This window comes from Microcaecilia unicolor, chromosome 7 (genome assembly GCF_901765095.1).
Source record: "Microcaecilia unicolor chromosome 7, aMicUni1.1, whole genome shotgun sequence".
In the NCBI taxonomy this organism is placed as follows: Eukaryota; Metazoa; Chordata; class Amphibia; order Gymnophiona; family Siphonopidae; genus Microcaecilia; species Microcaecilia unicolor.
Window position 1 is genome coordinate 255366830 of NC_044037.1, and position 16368 is coordinate 255383197.

Consider the following 16368-nt stretch of genomic DNA (forward strand, 5'->3'; position numbering starts at 1 on the left):
TCATTTGCATTCCCTTTCCTTCGTGCATAGCTGTTCCGTACCGATTCGTTATGGAATTCGGTACGGAACGGCTCTTACGAGGACTTTTGTGCATCTTGGCCTTGTACGGAACGGCTCTAATGAGGACTTTTGTGCATCTTGGCCACAGTCTCTAGCTATGCATGAGTCAAAATAAAAAGGTAGGATGGAGTATATAATGCAGATGTTTTAAGAACTGAAGCTTTTTTTTTTTTAACCACCAGTGGCGTACCAAGGGGGGGGGGGCAGTGGGGGCGGTCCGCCCCAGGTGCACGCTGCTGGGGGGGGTGCCACACGCCTGTCAGCTCCGCTCGTTCCCTGCTTCCTCTGCCCTGGAACAGGTGTTCCGGGGCAGAGGGAGCAGGGAACGAGCGAAGCCGACAGGTGCGTGGCACCCCCCCAGCAGGTAAAAATGCACCCGGGGGGGGGGTGTCCTTTCATCGGGAGGGGGGGAGGTGTCCGTCCTTTCGCCAGGGGTGGGGGGGTTGCGCTGCACCCAGGGGGGGGGGGTGCATCGGCGGTCCGCCCCAGGTGTCAGCTACCCTAGGAGCGCCACTGTTAACCACTAGCCTTTCCTTCATACAAATATCAACTGGGTCACAGTCATGTGGACCATAATAGGCCACCTTGGATTTAGGCTTCTCAAAACTGTGAAACTTCTGGTTTATTAGAGTGCTGTGAATAGAAAGCCCTCAGCTGCTCTTTTAGCTGATTGCGTGGAAGGATGGGTAGCAGATCCTCTTGTCAGGGTACGACGTTTCTAACTGCAGCATCTTCCGCAACTCCTACTGGCAGAAATAGATCAGTACTGATGCCGGTGCTGAGGCTGAGGGCCAAAGTGCATAGACAAGTTGAGCTCAAGCCCCACATTGATGAGTGAGAAGTCGTAGTTCACCCACATGTTGGGCAAAGGTGGCACGTATGGAGCAGGAATAGGGCCCATATTAAGAGAAAGGTTATTGTACATTGGATGGACGGGAGGGTGCACGAAGGGATAAGGGGGAATTTGAGGCTGGTGTAAATTCTGAGGGACAGGCCGTGGGATGATTTCAACTCTTGCAATCTTCTGGGCTTTTTCTTCAACTGGAGGACCAATTCTTTTGAAACCATGTTCTCCATTTTTCCTCTTCTGTTTTTCCTCAGCTTTAAGCTGGATTTCTTGGATTATCCTCTCATCATCTTCCGAAGGGTCTGTCCAGAGTGAGCATTTAGAACAGTCCCGGCAAGGGCAACCCGGTGACCGAGGATGTTGGCAGAAGTGGTCATACCCAGTAATGGAGGTTCGGCAGAGGTAGCACATTTGGGCACTGCAGCGGCATGACATACGGTTGCAACCCTCAGATTTGATGAGGCCAGTCCCGCATTTGTGACACTTCCTAATTCGAGCAGCTGTCATCTTTTCTTCTATGCTTGTTCTGTATTTGATATCATTCTTCTCGGCCACTTGTTCACAGGTAAGGTCTAGGTGTTCCTTCCATGGTCCCTGACATTTCCGGCAAGTTTCCTTTCTGCAGCGAGGGTTGGGACAGCTAAATCTGTTCATGTCTTTGTCGAGCAGAGCTGGGAAACTACAAGACGGACACCTGACCAATTCATCTGCACAGGCTGCGGAAATCTCTTCCTCTGCCTTTCTTTCGTATTACTTGCATAGTATGTTCTCTGGAAGTACTTTCTCCAATTCGCTGGTTGGGAAAGTACACGTGCAACTTCCCTCCATGCAGCTCAGTTCAGACTTTCCTGAACCAAAAACTGCTTCCTGGGCATATCTAATGAGGCATTCCTTGCAAAACAGGTGACCATCAGTACACTGTGTCAGTTCCTCAAATGCAAATTCTCCATAGCAGCAGCGGCACTCAATCATCTGACCATCCTTCTGGTACTGCTCCTTATTCATCTGAAGGGCAAGAAGAAAGTCCGCATGTTCGGTCATCTCCTTCATCTTTTTTTCAGGCGGATACAAGGCAGTTCGGTCATAGCTTCTCCAGTGTCGCCGTTTGTTTTCCAAGAACATCATCGGTTTCTCAAGCTTCACATTTCCCTGCTCAAACTTTCAGGGGACAGCTCCTGCCACTTCTTAATGGCATCAGAAAAGGCCATTATTGCATAATGCCCCTTGAGCTCATGCAGTGCCTATTTGATGTCTTGAGTGCTAAGCATTTTGAAGTCAGCCATAAGAAGATCAGCAGTTTGGATAAAGCACCGCTGATCCACAGGTTTAAAATGCTTAGCAGTCAAGACATCAAATGGGCACTGTATGAACTCAAGGGGCATTATGCAATAATGCAAAAGGCCTTTTCTGATGCCATTAAGAAGTGGCAGGAGCTGTCCCCTGAAAGTTTGAGCAGGACTAGGGGGTTTACACTATGCAGAAGCTGTTAAATAGTGTAGGGGTGCATATCGCTATTATACCCGGCAAACATACCAGTAATTGCCTTAAATCACGCACTCAAATGCCCTCATTCGTCAACAATGGGAAAAGTTGATGTGTGAAGGCAAGCACTCATTCACTCCTGCAGGGAAACAACACTGCGCCACTTATGCATAAGGGTGTTCCTTGGAGGAAACTGCCTGGGAATCGGTAAAATTCTCTACGATCATCAAAGGATTCGAAAAGGCATTCAAAGATGGATGTCCACTTGATGACAACTCTTTAGAAGATGATTGTTTTCTTTCATGAGGAAACAGCAGCTTTTGCAGCTGATCAGTTAGCAGATTCTTACTACAACTCATAATTTGAGGGGTTCTCTACTGATGATGATGAAACTGATAAGTCTGATACAGATAGTCCTACGGTTGCCTCTGGGACTCTGAAATCCATAGTAAATATATGTTGACCAGTGTCATACAAATTTTGTTTTTTTTTAAATTTCTTTCTGGTACTTTGAAGATTTTAAAATATATTGACCAGTAGTGGGATAAATACATTTTGTTTCCATTATTGTATTTTTTATGTTGTTGAATTGTTGCAATTTCAGAAATAAAGGAACTTGAAACATTTTAAAAATGTGTCAAGCAGTGTTTATTTAAAATCATCATTCTGTATGTAAACGTTTGTCTTGCCTGCACTCAAGCATTAACCCACGGCACACCGCTACACAATGTAAAATCTTGTATTACCCAAGGGATATATACAAGAGAATATGGTACATCCATAACTGAGATCCCAGATCAGTACTATAATTACCTGGAACTGGTAAAACCTCAACTTGGGTTCAAAACTACTGTACAATGTATCCAAAGTCCTTTGCAGTCTGCATGAAAGAGCACTCCTTTGTCATGCTCCTTCATTGATGCGATGAGGAAGTGTACGGTAACTCTGGCGCCATCTTCAAGCCTTTATGTTGCACACCTCTGTGACATCACTGGGAGGTGGAGCAACCAATGGTCCTGCTCCTGATGCAGTCATCACTTGTGAAGTTGTGTAGGCTTTGATGTTAAATGTGCAGATGGCACAGGTGCTGTTTAGGAGTAAGCCAGACACAGATGTTAATGTCTTCTCTCCTTGGGTGCCAAGCCTTAATGTGTGCCCTGCACCCCTATGGCATCACAGGGAGGTGGAACTACCAATGGTCCAGGTCTGGATTCAGGCTACTTTTCCTCCATTCTGTAGAATTTAAAAAACAAACAAACAAACTTTTTTTTATTTGGGCTGCCTTAAATTCTAAGGGAATAAAGCTATGCTAAAAAAAAAAGTTTCTCTCAGGCAGAGGGATTAAATTACAGCAGCAGCTGTGTCTACTCAAACAAGAACCAAGACATTCTCCTGCCCTCTTGTAGCACAGGAGGAGAGCTATCCAAAGCTATCCACATTTTTTAGAGATGTCTTCCTTTTATTGTGATATTGCCCTGCATGCATTGCAGGAGCTTTGGAGGAGCATTTGGATAACTCAGATGTAATAAATAGAAATAAAACAAAAACAGAGAAAATAAAATAAAATGATACCTTTTTTTTATTGGACTAACTTAATACTTTATTTGATTAACTTTCAAAGGTAACCCTTCTTCAGATCAGAAATACTGATCTGAAAAATACAGTTGGTCCTGAAGTACCCCTTTGCTAGTCAGGTTTTCAGGAAGTTGTCTTTCATATTTCATGCATTTGGATCTTATGATGTAGTTAAGTAAGCCTGGATGCCTATGATAGTAGCTCAATAGGTGTAATCTATTTTTATTCCTCCTTCAGCTCTGGGAATGTACATTTGGTATACACTGATTCGTATAAAAAACCTCATGGGCATGGAAGAATTTTCTTGTTTGCTCATCCAGTTTTTCAAGATATTTAAAAGGCCATTCTACAACTCCAAAGCTGTATGAGAGTGTAGGAATTGCCAACTGATTAATCACCTGCTATAATTTACTGTGTTACTATGTAAAGGTTCTCATTTCTCCTCAGGTGCGCAGAAGGGGCATTCCTTTCATGGGGCTAAGAGATAGGGGCATGGCTCCTCCTTCTCCTCGCCATCCACTGCCTCAGAGGGTCCTAAATGATGGTAGTGGGTCCTCTATTCAGAGATGCTGGTGATTGGCAGACCCCTGTACCCCCTCAGAGGGTCCTAAATGATGGTAGTGGGTCTTCTATGAAGAGATGCTGGTGATGGGCAGACCCTGTACCGTCAGGAGTGGACTCTTATTACCTTAGATCAATGGATCTTGCAAGTGAATCAGAATAATTACACTCTTCAGTTTGCTGTCCTACTTCAGATGCCTTTATGTTGGCCAACTGTGGGTCAAATCTCAAGCAAAGGGCAGTGCAGGATACTTTGCATCATCTCCTCAGCTTGGGTACTGCTGAGTCCACTCCTTTTCAAAAGCAGGGTTAAGGCCAATATTCCATCTATTTGAAATCCCAATGATGAACCTTTTGGACCATTCTGGATTTAAAGGGAGTCAACATTGATCCCCAGGTTCCCCATTTTCAGATGAAAATCCTGCTTTGGTGATATCTTCAGTCAAGCTGGGTGAGCTGTTTTACTTCTTTTGACTTATTAGGAATGCATTTTCACATACCTGTGAGGTTCCCTGATGTTTACTAGGGGGGTATTATTAGTTCAGAGCTGTGCCCTCCCATTTGGCAGCAGCATCCAGGACATTCTATAATGTGATGGTGGTGATCACAGCATTGTTATGCAAGGAAGGGATTCAAGTTTATCTTTATTTAGGCATTGGCTTATCTGAACTGATTCCAAGCAGGATTCTTCGGAGTCCATGGCCAGAGTAGTCTCTTTCTTGTAACACGTTAATTGAGTTGTGAATTTCTCCAAGAGTCATCTAGTTCCCTCCCAAGTACTCGAGTAGCATGGGGTCTGCTTTGACACTCAAGTAAGAGCAGTATTTCTAACTCAAGAGAGAGAGTACACAAGATTCTGAATTCATTAAGTGCCTTTTGTGCAGTGCAAGTGCCAAACAGTTTGGGATTATCTTCAGCTTCTTGGTTCTATGGCAGTGATGGTGAAGATAATACTTATGTCAAGGGCTCACATGAAGCCATTGCAATGTGTATTACTATCAAGGTGGTCTTCTGACGCTCGGAAGTTCAAGGTTCATCTTCCACTTATGGCTTTTCCCAGGAGGCAGCTAGCTTGGTGGGCTATTCCACATTTATTGAGTGGCATCCCTCTGGGACTCCCAGACCGGACAGTTGTAATGATCAACACCAGTTTGCAGGGCTGGGGGGGGGGGGGGTCCCATTGCCTAGGGAAGTCAGTTATGATGTGTTGGTCAACTCAGGAAACTTTGTGGCTTATCAGTTGTTTTGACGCAAGGGCTAATCAGTTTGTCTTACTGTGTTTTCTGCCTCTTCTATAGGGGAGAGCAGTATGAATCTTCTCTGACAATGCCATAGTAGTAGTGTATGTGAACAAACAAGGGGGAATAAGGAGTCAATGGTGTCCTTGGCGATTGACAATCTTTATGCCTGGACAGAGGATCTTTTCCTGGCAATCTTTGCTGTGCATATTGTAGAAGTAGGCAATGCTTAGGCAGGTTTTCTCAGTACTCATCAGCTGGATCCACGAGAATGGGAACTCTGTTCAACAGCTTTTCGCTTGAAATGGTGGGAACTCCTGTTTTTGGCCTCATGGCGACATGATACAAAGCAAAGTGTTAGAATATCTGTTGCCACACTATATTACGTATTCTTTGCTACTGTTCCAATGAAATAAATAAATAAATAATGTGAAATGTCCGCTTTTCTTCAGTCGCAGAAAGGAGCCGGAGTATTTGGGCTGGATACGCTGGTGCAGTGTGAGGGGGCATGTCAGGGGCAAAGCACTATTCAGCTAGTGCATGGATATTACCCGCGTGCTAACTGGTTAGTGCATCCATAACGCAGGAGCCTTTAGTGCCTCCTAAACAGGAGACAGTAGGAATTCCTGTGTTAATGTTTTTAATGGTCATGCAGTAATGCTAAGAATTCAACCAATAGAAAAATGCCTATTTTACAGCCACACTAGAAATAGGCATAGCAGCTATGCTTATATATCAGCATTGGATACTGTGAACTATCACATTTTATTACACTGTTCATGTACATTTCATATCAGCAGAATTGTTTTTAAATGATTTCAGAATTGTTGGGCTGACTGCCAACAAAACGTGTTTTGGCAGAAACTTGATTCTAAATGGAAGACAGGAGTAGGAGTGTCACGAGGATCTTTCTTGTCGGCCATGCTTTTTAAGGTATATGTGCAACTATTTGCCAGTTTATTAAGAGATAATAGGTATGAATGTTGGTTTTTCACTGATGACATTAAAATTATTTTCTGATCCTGTAATGCTCTTGATTTCTTGTTTTCAATTACTTATTGACTGGATGAAAATAAGTCAGCTGGTATTGAATCTAAAAAAATTGAAATTCTTGGCTGAATTTAGGAGGCAATTTGCCCAGAATCAGCACTGTGACAATACTTTCTTCTTTCAGTTGTTCTTCGTTTGGGAGTTAAGATAGATAAGCAATTGTCATGTAAAGTAAAGCACAAGTAAAATTGCTTTTCAGTAGCTCTCTATTAGCACAGGTAGTGAGTTAATGGGTTGCATGTGCGTACCACAGCTTACTTACTGTAGGATACACTCAGGTGTCCTGTGGTAAGATCCAATTTGGCATGTGCTGATCCGGGCGCTAATAATTTTTTGTATTTTGTTGGAGGGAGCATGTCGGGGGCAGAGAGTGGATGACCCTGCGCTAATCAGTGCAGCTATGTTACCGTGCACAGGATTATCGCCTACAAAATAGATGTCGGTAACTACTCATGTGTTCAACCAACAGAGCAGACCAAAGATAAAAGAACAAACATAGGTTTATTAAAATCAGATCCCCAACGTCACCATGTTTCGCCTCCCAGAGGCTGCATCAGGGGATTAACTTTCCACTATCAGGGTCCCTAAAGGCATTGAAGGAAGTGAAACTAGGAAATCAAGTACGCTAGCGTTTAACTATAGAAAAGGTGATTACGACAAAATGAGAAAAATGGTGAAAAAAAGACTGAAAGGAGCAGCTCGCAGAGTAAAAAACTTGCATCAGGCGTGGATGCAGTTTAAAAACACCATCCTGGAGGTTCAGGACAAATATATTCCACGTATTAGAAAAAAGGGAAAAAAGACTAAACGTCAGCCGGCGTGGCTAAACAGTAAGATAAAGGAAATCATTAGAGCCAAAAAACAATCCTTCAGAAAGTGGAGAAGAGAACCAACTGAAAGTAACAGGATAGATCATAAGGAATGCCAAGCCAAATGCAAAGCGGAGATAAGGAGGGCAAAAAAGGACTTTGAGAAGAAATTAGCGTTGGAAGCAAAAATACATAGTAAACATTTTTTTAGATACATTAAAAGCAGGAAACCGGCCAAAGAGTCGGTTGGGCCGCTGGACGAAAATGGTGTTAAAGGGGCGATCAAGGAGGACAAAGCCGTAGCGGAGAAATTAAATGAATTCTTTGCTTCGGTCTTCACCGAGGAGGATTTGGGGGGGACACCGGTGCCGGAAAGAATATTTGAAGCGGGGGAGTCGGAGAAACTAAACAAATTCTCTGTAACCTTGGAGGATGTAATGGGTCAGTTCAGCAAGCTGAAGAGTAGTAAATCACCGGGACCTGATGGTATTCATCCCAGAGTATTAATAGAACTAAAAAATGAACTTGCGGAGCTACTGTTAGAAATATGCAATCTGTCCCTAAAATCGAGTGTAGTACCGGAAGACTGGAGGGTAGCCAATGTTACTCCGATTTTTAAGAAGGGTTCCAGAGGAGATCCGGGAAATTATAGACCGGTGAGTCTGACGTCGGTGCCGGGCAAGATGGTGGAGGCTATTATTAAGAATAAAATTGCAGAGCATATACAAAAACATGGACTGATGAGACAAAGTCAGCACGGATTTAGTGAAGGGAAGTCTTGCCTCACCAATCTAATGCATTTTTTTGAGGGGGTAAGCAAACATGTGGACAATGGGGAGCCGGTTGATATTGTATATCTGGATTTTCAGAAGGCGTTTGACAAAGTGCCGCACGAAAGACTCCTGAAGAAATTGCAGAGTCATGGAATCGGAGGTAGGGTATTATTATGGATTAAGAACTGGTTGAAAGATAGGAAGCAGAGAGTAGGATTGCGTGGCCAGTATTCTCAGTGGAGGAGGGTAGTTAGTGGGGTCCCGCAGGGGTCTGTGCTGGGTCCGTTGCTTTTTAATGTATTTATAAATGACCTAGAGATGGGAATAACTAGTGAGGTAATTAAATTCGCCGATGACACAAAATTATTCAGGGTCGTCAAGTCGCAGGAGGAATGTGAACGATTACAGGAGGACCTTGCGAGACTGGGAGAATGGGCGTGCAAGTGGCAGATGAAGTTCAATGTTGACAAGTGCAAAGTGATGCATGTGGGTAAGAGGAACCCGAATTATAGCTACGTCTTGCAAGGTTCCGCGTTAGGAGTTACGGATCAAGAAAGGGATCTGGGTGTCGTCGTCGATGATACGCTGAAACCTTCTGCTCAGTGTGCTGCTGCGGCTAGGAAAGCGAATAGAATGTTGGGTGTTATTAAGAAGGGTATGGAGTCCAGGTGTGCGGATGTTATAATGCCGTTGTATCGCTCCATGGTGCGACCGCACCTGGAGTATTGTGTTCAGTACTGGTCTCCGTATCTCAAAAAAGATATAGTAGAATTGGAAAAGGTACAGCGAAGGGCGACGAAAATGATAGTGGGGATGGGACGACTTTCCTATGAAGAGAGGCTGAGAAGGCTAGGGCTTTTCAGCTTGGAGAAGAGACGGCTGAGGGGAGATATGATAGAAGTGTATAAAATAATGAGTGGAATGGATCGGGTGGATGTGAAGCGACTGTTCACGCTATCCAAAAATACTAGGACTAGAGGGCATGAGTTGAAGCTACAGTGTGGTAAATTTAAAACGAATCGGAGAAAATTTTTCTTCACCCAACGTGTAATTAGACTCTGGAATTCGTTGCCGGAGAACGTGGTACGGGCGGTTAGCTTGACGGAGTTTAAAAAGGGGTTAGATAGATTCCTAAAGGACAAGTCCATAGACCGCTATTAAATGGACTTGGAAAAATTCCGCATTTTTAGGTATAACTTGTCTGGAATGTTTTTACGTTTGGGGAGCGTGCCAGGTGCCCTTGACCTGGATTGGCCACTGTCGGTGACAGGATGCTGGGCTAGATGGACCTTTGGTCTTTCCCAGTATGGCACTACTTATGTACTTATGTACTTATGTACTTATGTAACCTGATAGCAGCTGAAAGCAGAAATCTATAGCAGCAATGTCAATATTCCAGTTCAAGCCACAGCTGAAACACATGGACAATCTCCTTCTCCTATGTTTTTCTGGAAGGCAAAATGTGGCCACATCGGGCATCTGATTTTTAATAAAGCTGTTTGCTTTTTTATCTTTGGTCTACTCTGTTGGTTGCAGGACTGTTTGCATGTGGATCTAAGCCTCAGTTGTCCATGTGGTAAATGCTCATATGGAAATTTTTTAAATGGCTGCATACTAATGGCAATATGAGTACATGGCCACTAATAGAAAAAGTAGAAAGTCGGCCATTTTCCTGCACTACTGGAAAAACAGAGGCTAGTCTACTGCAGACAGGTGTTGAAAAAATATAAGCAATACGACAGTAGCTCCCAAACCTAGTCCTGGAGGCACCCCAGCCAGTCAGGTTTTCAGAATATCCACAATTAATATTCATGAGAGAGATTTGCATGCAGTGGAGGTAGTACATGCAAATATCTCTCATGAATATTCATTGTGGATATCCTGAAAACCTGACTGGCTGGGTGCCTCCAGGATCAGATTTTGGAACCACTGCAATAAGATACTGCAAGAACTCAAACGATAGATCAATGAACTTACAAATAACAAACATAAATGATAAAACATATAAAAGAACGTATAAATATATATGAAATAAATATAAAAGTGATGCTTTATTTCAAATCAAAGAAACCAATCTGGCCTTGTTTCACATGGGCTCCTATAGCAGGATTATTTAATTCTCTATATAAAATAAAATATAACATAAATTGATGTCAATAAAGGATCTTTTATGTACAGCATTGGCAACCCAGGTACAAACAACCTTAGATTGTGAGCCTATTAGTTACAGAAAAGTACCTGCAAAAAATAGTAAATGTAAACTTCTTTGACTGAAAGGCAGTATATCAAGTATGGAACAAGCCTAAACGTATACAGAAGAGATCTCAAAGACATTCACCTAGGCGCCAGAATACAAAGCCAACAAATAACAAACACAAAATGACAAAAATGAAAATTACATTATAGTGTGGTAATGAACCTGATCAAAGAAACACCGGGGTCCCCTGAGCAAGTATACAGCAGGTATATGGAAAGGAAGGAACAGTGAAGAAAACCCTAGAGGCTAAGCAGAAAGAGTAAAGATGATATCTGCTGTTGCTAATGAACTGCAGAGATGCCAAGAGTAGCCCATCACAAAGCTGGAGATTTACCACTGCTGTGCTGGAGATTGAAGGTCAATGAGTAAGGTTTTTCTCACAGGCCCCAGGCAGGTCTAACACCAGTTCTGGCATATGTACAGTACAAAAATTAACATAGCATAATCAATTAATAGAAAATAAAATTGACCTTTCTACCTTGTTGTCTGTTCATTTTAATTTTCTAACCATATGGTACCAGTCATTGGTTTCCGCTTTCCTCTGTCTTCTCCTAACCCTGTTGCGAGGCATTTCTTCTCTGTCCATGTTCATCATTCAACTCCCCTCTGTGTCCCTGCCCCTTTCTTCTCGCCATTTTGAGTATCTTGAGCATGTTGAGAAGGGGACCCAGGCCCATAATCCACTCTAAATGTTACATTTGTGGTGGAAAGTGTGAGCAACCTACTCCTCACTGGCCTCCCACTTAGCCATCTATTCCCCCTTCAATCCGTTCAGAACTCTGCTGCACATCTTATCTTCCGTCTGGACCGATATGCTCATATCACCCCTCTCCTCAAGTCACTTCACTGGCTTCCGATCAGGTACCGCATACAGTTCAAGCTTCTACTAACCTACAAATGCACTCGATCTGCAGCCCCTAGTTACCTCTCTACCCTCATCTCCCCTTACGTTCCTACCCGAAACCTCCGCTCACAGGACAAATCCCTCCTCTCAGTACCCTTCTCCTCCACCGCCAACTCCAGGCTCCGCCCTTTCTGCCTCGCCTCACCCTATGCTTGGAATAAACTCCCCGAGTCCATACGCCAAGCCCCCTCCCTGCCCATCTTCAAATCCTTGCTCAAAGCACACCAAATGTCGCATTCGGCACCTAACCTTTATACCTATATTCAGGAAATCTAGACTGCCCCAACTTGACATTTCGTCCTTTAGATTGTAAGCTCCTTTGAGCAGGGACTGTCCTTCTTTGTTAAACTGTACAGTGCTGCGTAACCCTAGTAGCACTTTAGAAATGTTAAGTAGTAGTAGTAGTAGTACTGTACCCACATATAGGTGACACCTGCAGCCATAAAAGTTATTGTAGTGGTGTTTATCTGGGTACTTTAGGTGTTTGGTGAGTTTTGGAGGGCTCCCCATACTATGTAAGTGAGTAGCAATGAGATGTGTACCTGGGAGCTTTTATGTGAAGTCCACTGTAGTGCCCCCTAGAGTGCCCCACTGCTCTGCTGGGATATCTGTGTGGCCAGTCTACTAAGAATGCTGGCTCCTCCTACATCCCACTGGCTTGCTTTTTTAAACATTTTTCACTTGGATTTTTTTTTTTTAATGGACCAAAATATAAATGCACAGAGCAGAAAAACATCTAGCAAGTGACCATTTAAAAAAAAAAAAAAAGAGAAGAGAGCGAGATTTTGCTATTTCAAAAATCACTATATTCATCATTTGGATTCTGCACATTTTAAGCAAAACGTCCAAAGTCAGACTTAGATGTCACATTGAAAATACCCCTCTAAATGAATTCTTTGCTTCACCAAGGAAGATATGGGGGAGATACCAGTACCAGAAATGGTATTCAATGGTGAGGAGTCAGAGGAACTGAAACAAAATCTCTGTAAACCTTGAAGATGTAATAGTATACATCCCAGAGTTCTGACAGAACTAAAAAACGAACTTGCAGAGCTATTGTTGGTAATATATGATTTATCTTTAAAGTCAAGTATGATGCTGGTAGACTGGAGGGTGGCAAATGTAATGCCAATTTTTTAAAAAGTTCCAGAGGTGACACAGGAAATTATAGATCAGTGAGCCTGACATTGGGGCCAGGCAAAATGGTAGAGAGTTTTATAAAGAACAAAATTACTGAGCGTATATATAGGCATGAATTAATGAAACAAAGCAAACATGGATTTAGTCAAGGGGAATCTTGCATCACCAATCTGCTACATTCTTTGAAGAGGTGAATAAACGTGGATAAAGGTGAGTCGGTTGATATTGTGTATTTGGATTTTCAAAAGGCATTTGACAAAGTACCTCATGAACAACTCCTGAGGAAATTAGAAAGTCATGGGATAGGAGGTAATGTCCTATTGTGGATTAAGAACTGGTTAAAAGTTAGAAAACAGAAAGTAGGGTTAAGTGATCAGTATTCTCAATTGAGAAGGGTAAATAGCGGGGTTCCCCAGGGATCTGTGCTGGGACTGCTGTTTTTTAACATATTTAAAAATTAGTGGAACCATGCCCGTTTCCTCAACAATGAAACGAGCCCTAGGAAGGCTGTCATGTAAGCTTTTTTTTTCTCACTCCCCTGCCCTCCCCTCCATGTCCAGCGATTCTTCCCTCCTCTCCCATCCATGTCCTGCGATTCTCTCCTCTACTGTCCTCCCATCCAATCCATGTCCATCAATTCTCCTCTGCCCTGCCCTCCCCTTCCCTTCCCCTCCTCCTTCCCCTGTATGTCCCGCTATTCTCTCCTCCCTTCGATTTGTACCTGAACGTTCTCTGGCTGGCTGGCGCTGGCTTCCTTTCCGTTCGTAACATCCCTCCTGACGTCAAGCGTTCCGTTCCCTCTCACTGTTCTGCCCTCTGACGTCATTATGTCTTGACGCGAGTGTGGGACAGTGAGGGGGAATGGAACGCTGGAGGCTGGCTGATATCAGGAGATGTTACGAACCCAGGCAGCCAGACATGGAACATTGGAGGTGCAAATTATTATATAGGATGATCTAGAGATGGGAATAACCAGTGAGGTAGTTAAATTTGCTGATGACACAAAGTTATTAAAAGTTGTTAAATTGCAAGAGGATTGTGAAAACTTGCAAGAGAACCTTACAAGACTGGGCATCAATGTGAACAAGTGCAAAGTGATACATGTAGGAAAAAGAAACCCAGATTATAGCTACGTGATGCAAGGTTCCACATTAGGAGTCACTGCCCAGGAAAAGGATCTAGGTGTCATTGGTGATGATACGTTGAAATCCTTTGTTCAATGTGCAGCAGAGGCTAAGAAAGCAAATAGAATGTTAGGAATTATTAGGAAAGGAACAGAGAGCAAAACTGAGAATATTATAATGCCTTTGTATTGCTCCATGGTGAACCATACCTCGAATATTGTGTGCAATTTTGGTCGCTGCATCTCAAAAAAGTACAGAGAAGGGCAACGAAAATGATAAAGGGGATGGATCAACTTCCCTATGAGGAAAGGTTAAAGAAGCTAGAGCTCTTCAGCTTGGAGAAGAGTTAGCTGAGGGGAGATTTGACAGGAGTCTATAAAATACTGAGTGGAGTAGAAATGGTAGATGTGAATCGTTTGTTTACTCTTTCCAAAAATATTAGGACTAGGGGGCACGCAATGAAGCTACTAAGTAGTAAATTTAGAACAAATCATAGAAAATATTTCTTCATTCAATGTGTAATTAAACTCTGGAATTCATTGCCAGAGAGTGTAATAAAAACAGTTAGCTTAGCAGAGTTTAAAAAGGTTTGGATAATTTCCTAAAAGAAAAGTCCATAAGCAATTATTAAGATAGACAGGAAAATCCACTACTGTTTTCTAGGATAAGCAGCATAAAATGTGTTTTATTCTGTTGGTATTTTCCCAGGTACTTGTGAACTGGATTGCCACTGTTGGAAACAGGATGTTGGGCTTGATGGAACTTTTGTCTGTCCCAGTATGGTAAGGCTTATGTTCTCATATTCTTATGTAGCTGAGAAGCAGCTTTAAAGACTAAAAGGGGACAGACTATCTCCAGGTGAACAGGCTTTGTGAGCCGGGACTCAAAAAAACTCATTAAAAATACAGTTTTGGAGAAAGAATCTGGGACTCTAACCATTGTACCTCTATCCAGGAAATCTAGACTGCCTCAATCTTGATTGACTGCACTTTTTGTCCTTTAGATTGTAAGCTCCTTTGAGCAGGGACTGTCCTTCTTTGTTAATTGTACAGCGCTGCGCAACCCTGGTAGCGCTTTATAAATGTTAAATAGTAGTAGTAGTATAAAGAGAGAGATGACTGGCTGCAGTGGGGTTCCTAGGTCAGCTGCCACCTGGGTGGATCGCCGATGCGTCCCCCCCAGTGCATCACCCTCCAACCCAAATCATGATACTCCCCTGGCGCATCACCTCCTCCCCCCCAAGTTCATCGCTCTTACCTTCTGGGGGTGCAGGGAGCAGTCGCATGGCTGTCGGTTCCGCCGGTTTCCAGCTCCAGAACAGGAAGTAACTTCAGAGGGATCAGGGAACTAGAGGAGCCGACAGCCATGTGGCTGCTCCCTGCACTCCCTTGCAGTGTGCACCCGAAGTAGACCTCCCTCACCGCCCCACCCTTGGTACGACACTGACTGGCTGGTTTATTATTTACATGACTTTATGAACTTAGTATTATTATTAATTGGAGTGCCTGAAGTCAAAACTCTCATGTCCAGGGCCGGTCAAACCCAGTAAGCAGGGTAAGCGCCGCAGGGAGGCGCCTGCCTTCAAGGGCGCTGCTGTGGTGCTGCGCCGCCATATCGCACCGCCCTTGGTGCTTTAAATCTTTAATTTACCTCCGTTCCAGCAGCCGCATCATTTGAAAGCCTTGCCCCGTCTCTAGCCTTCCCTCCGTGAGTTCGTTCTGCAGTCCCGCCTTCTGACGTCATTTCCTCGAGGGCGGGACTGCAGAACGAATTCACGAAGCGAGGGAAGGCTAGAGACGGGGCAAGGCTTTCAAATGATGCAGCTGCTGGAACGGAGGTAAATTAAAGATTTAAAGCACCAAGGGCGGCGGGGGATGGGGGCGAAGGAGAATCGCTGGACAGGGGCAGGGTGGGAGAAGAAAGAAAGGAGATGCTGGGGGGGTGGGGGCGGGCAGGGGCCGGAGGGGGACGCACGGGCGCCAACTCATAGTCTGCTGGGGGGCGCCAGAGACCCTAGGACCGGCCCTGCTCATGTCCTTGAGACTATTATAAAGAACAATGTTGTTCTTTATAATAATCTCTACTATTTTGCCCGGCCCCGATGTCAGGCTCATCGGTCTATAATTTCCCGGGTCACCTCTGGAACCTCCTGCTAGGAAGTGGGGACTAGATTACCTGTAACTTGTAACTAGAAATGTCAAATAGTAGTAGTAGTGTACAAGATTGAAGGGCTTGCCTCAAGATGACCTACTGTTGTAACTACTGGGAGTGTGTTCAGCATGATGACCTACTGTTGTAACTACTGGGAGTGTGTTCAGCATGTCCCCTATAATTACTGCACAGAAAAAAGTTTTATTGTTTGTCATGTTCATTCATAAGTAGTGTGGATGCACTAATGATCTCCTTTTGAGGACATGGTAAGTGCACCCATACTAACTGCATAGGTGACAGTATACAGTAAATAATATGCACTAATGCCTATGTGCAGTCTACGCCCATAACCCACCAAATTCCCACCCACCAATATGGCATGCAGAAGAGTTACAAT

The 16368-nt window shown here is 43.7% G+C and overlaps 1 protein-coding gene across 1 annotated transcript; it reads right to left on the reverse strand.

Moving 5' to 3' along the window:
• Positions 1-731: 731 nt before the first annotated feature.
• On the reverse strand, positions 732-2226 carry LOC115474571 (E3 ubiquitin-protein ligase RNF216-like). Its single transcript, XM_030210086.1, is given in 2 exon segments — positions 732-2070; positions 2073-2226. Coding segments are annotated over 2 exon segments (1368 nt in total). The 5' UTR covers positions 2191-2226; the 3' UTR covers positions 732-820.
• Between the last annotated feature and the right edge of the window lie 14142 nt (positions 2227-16368).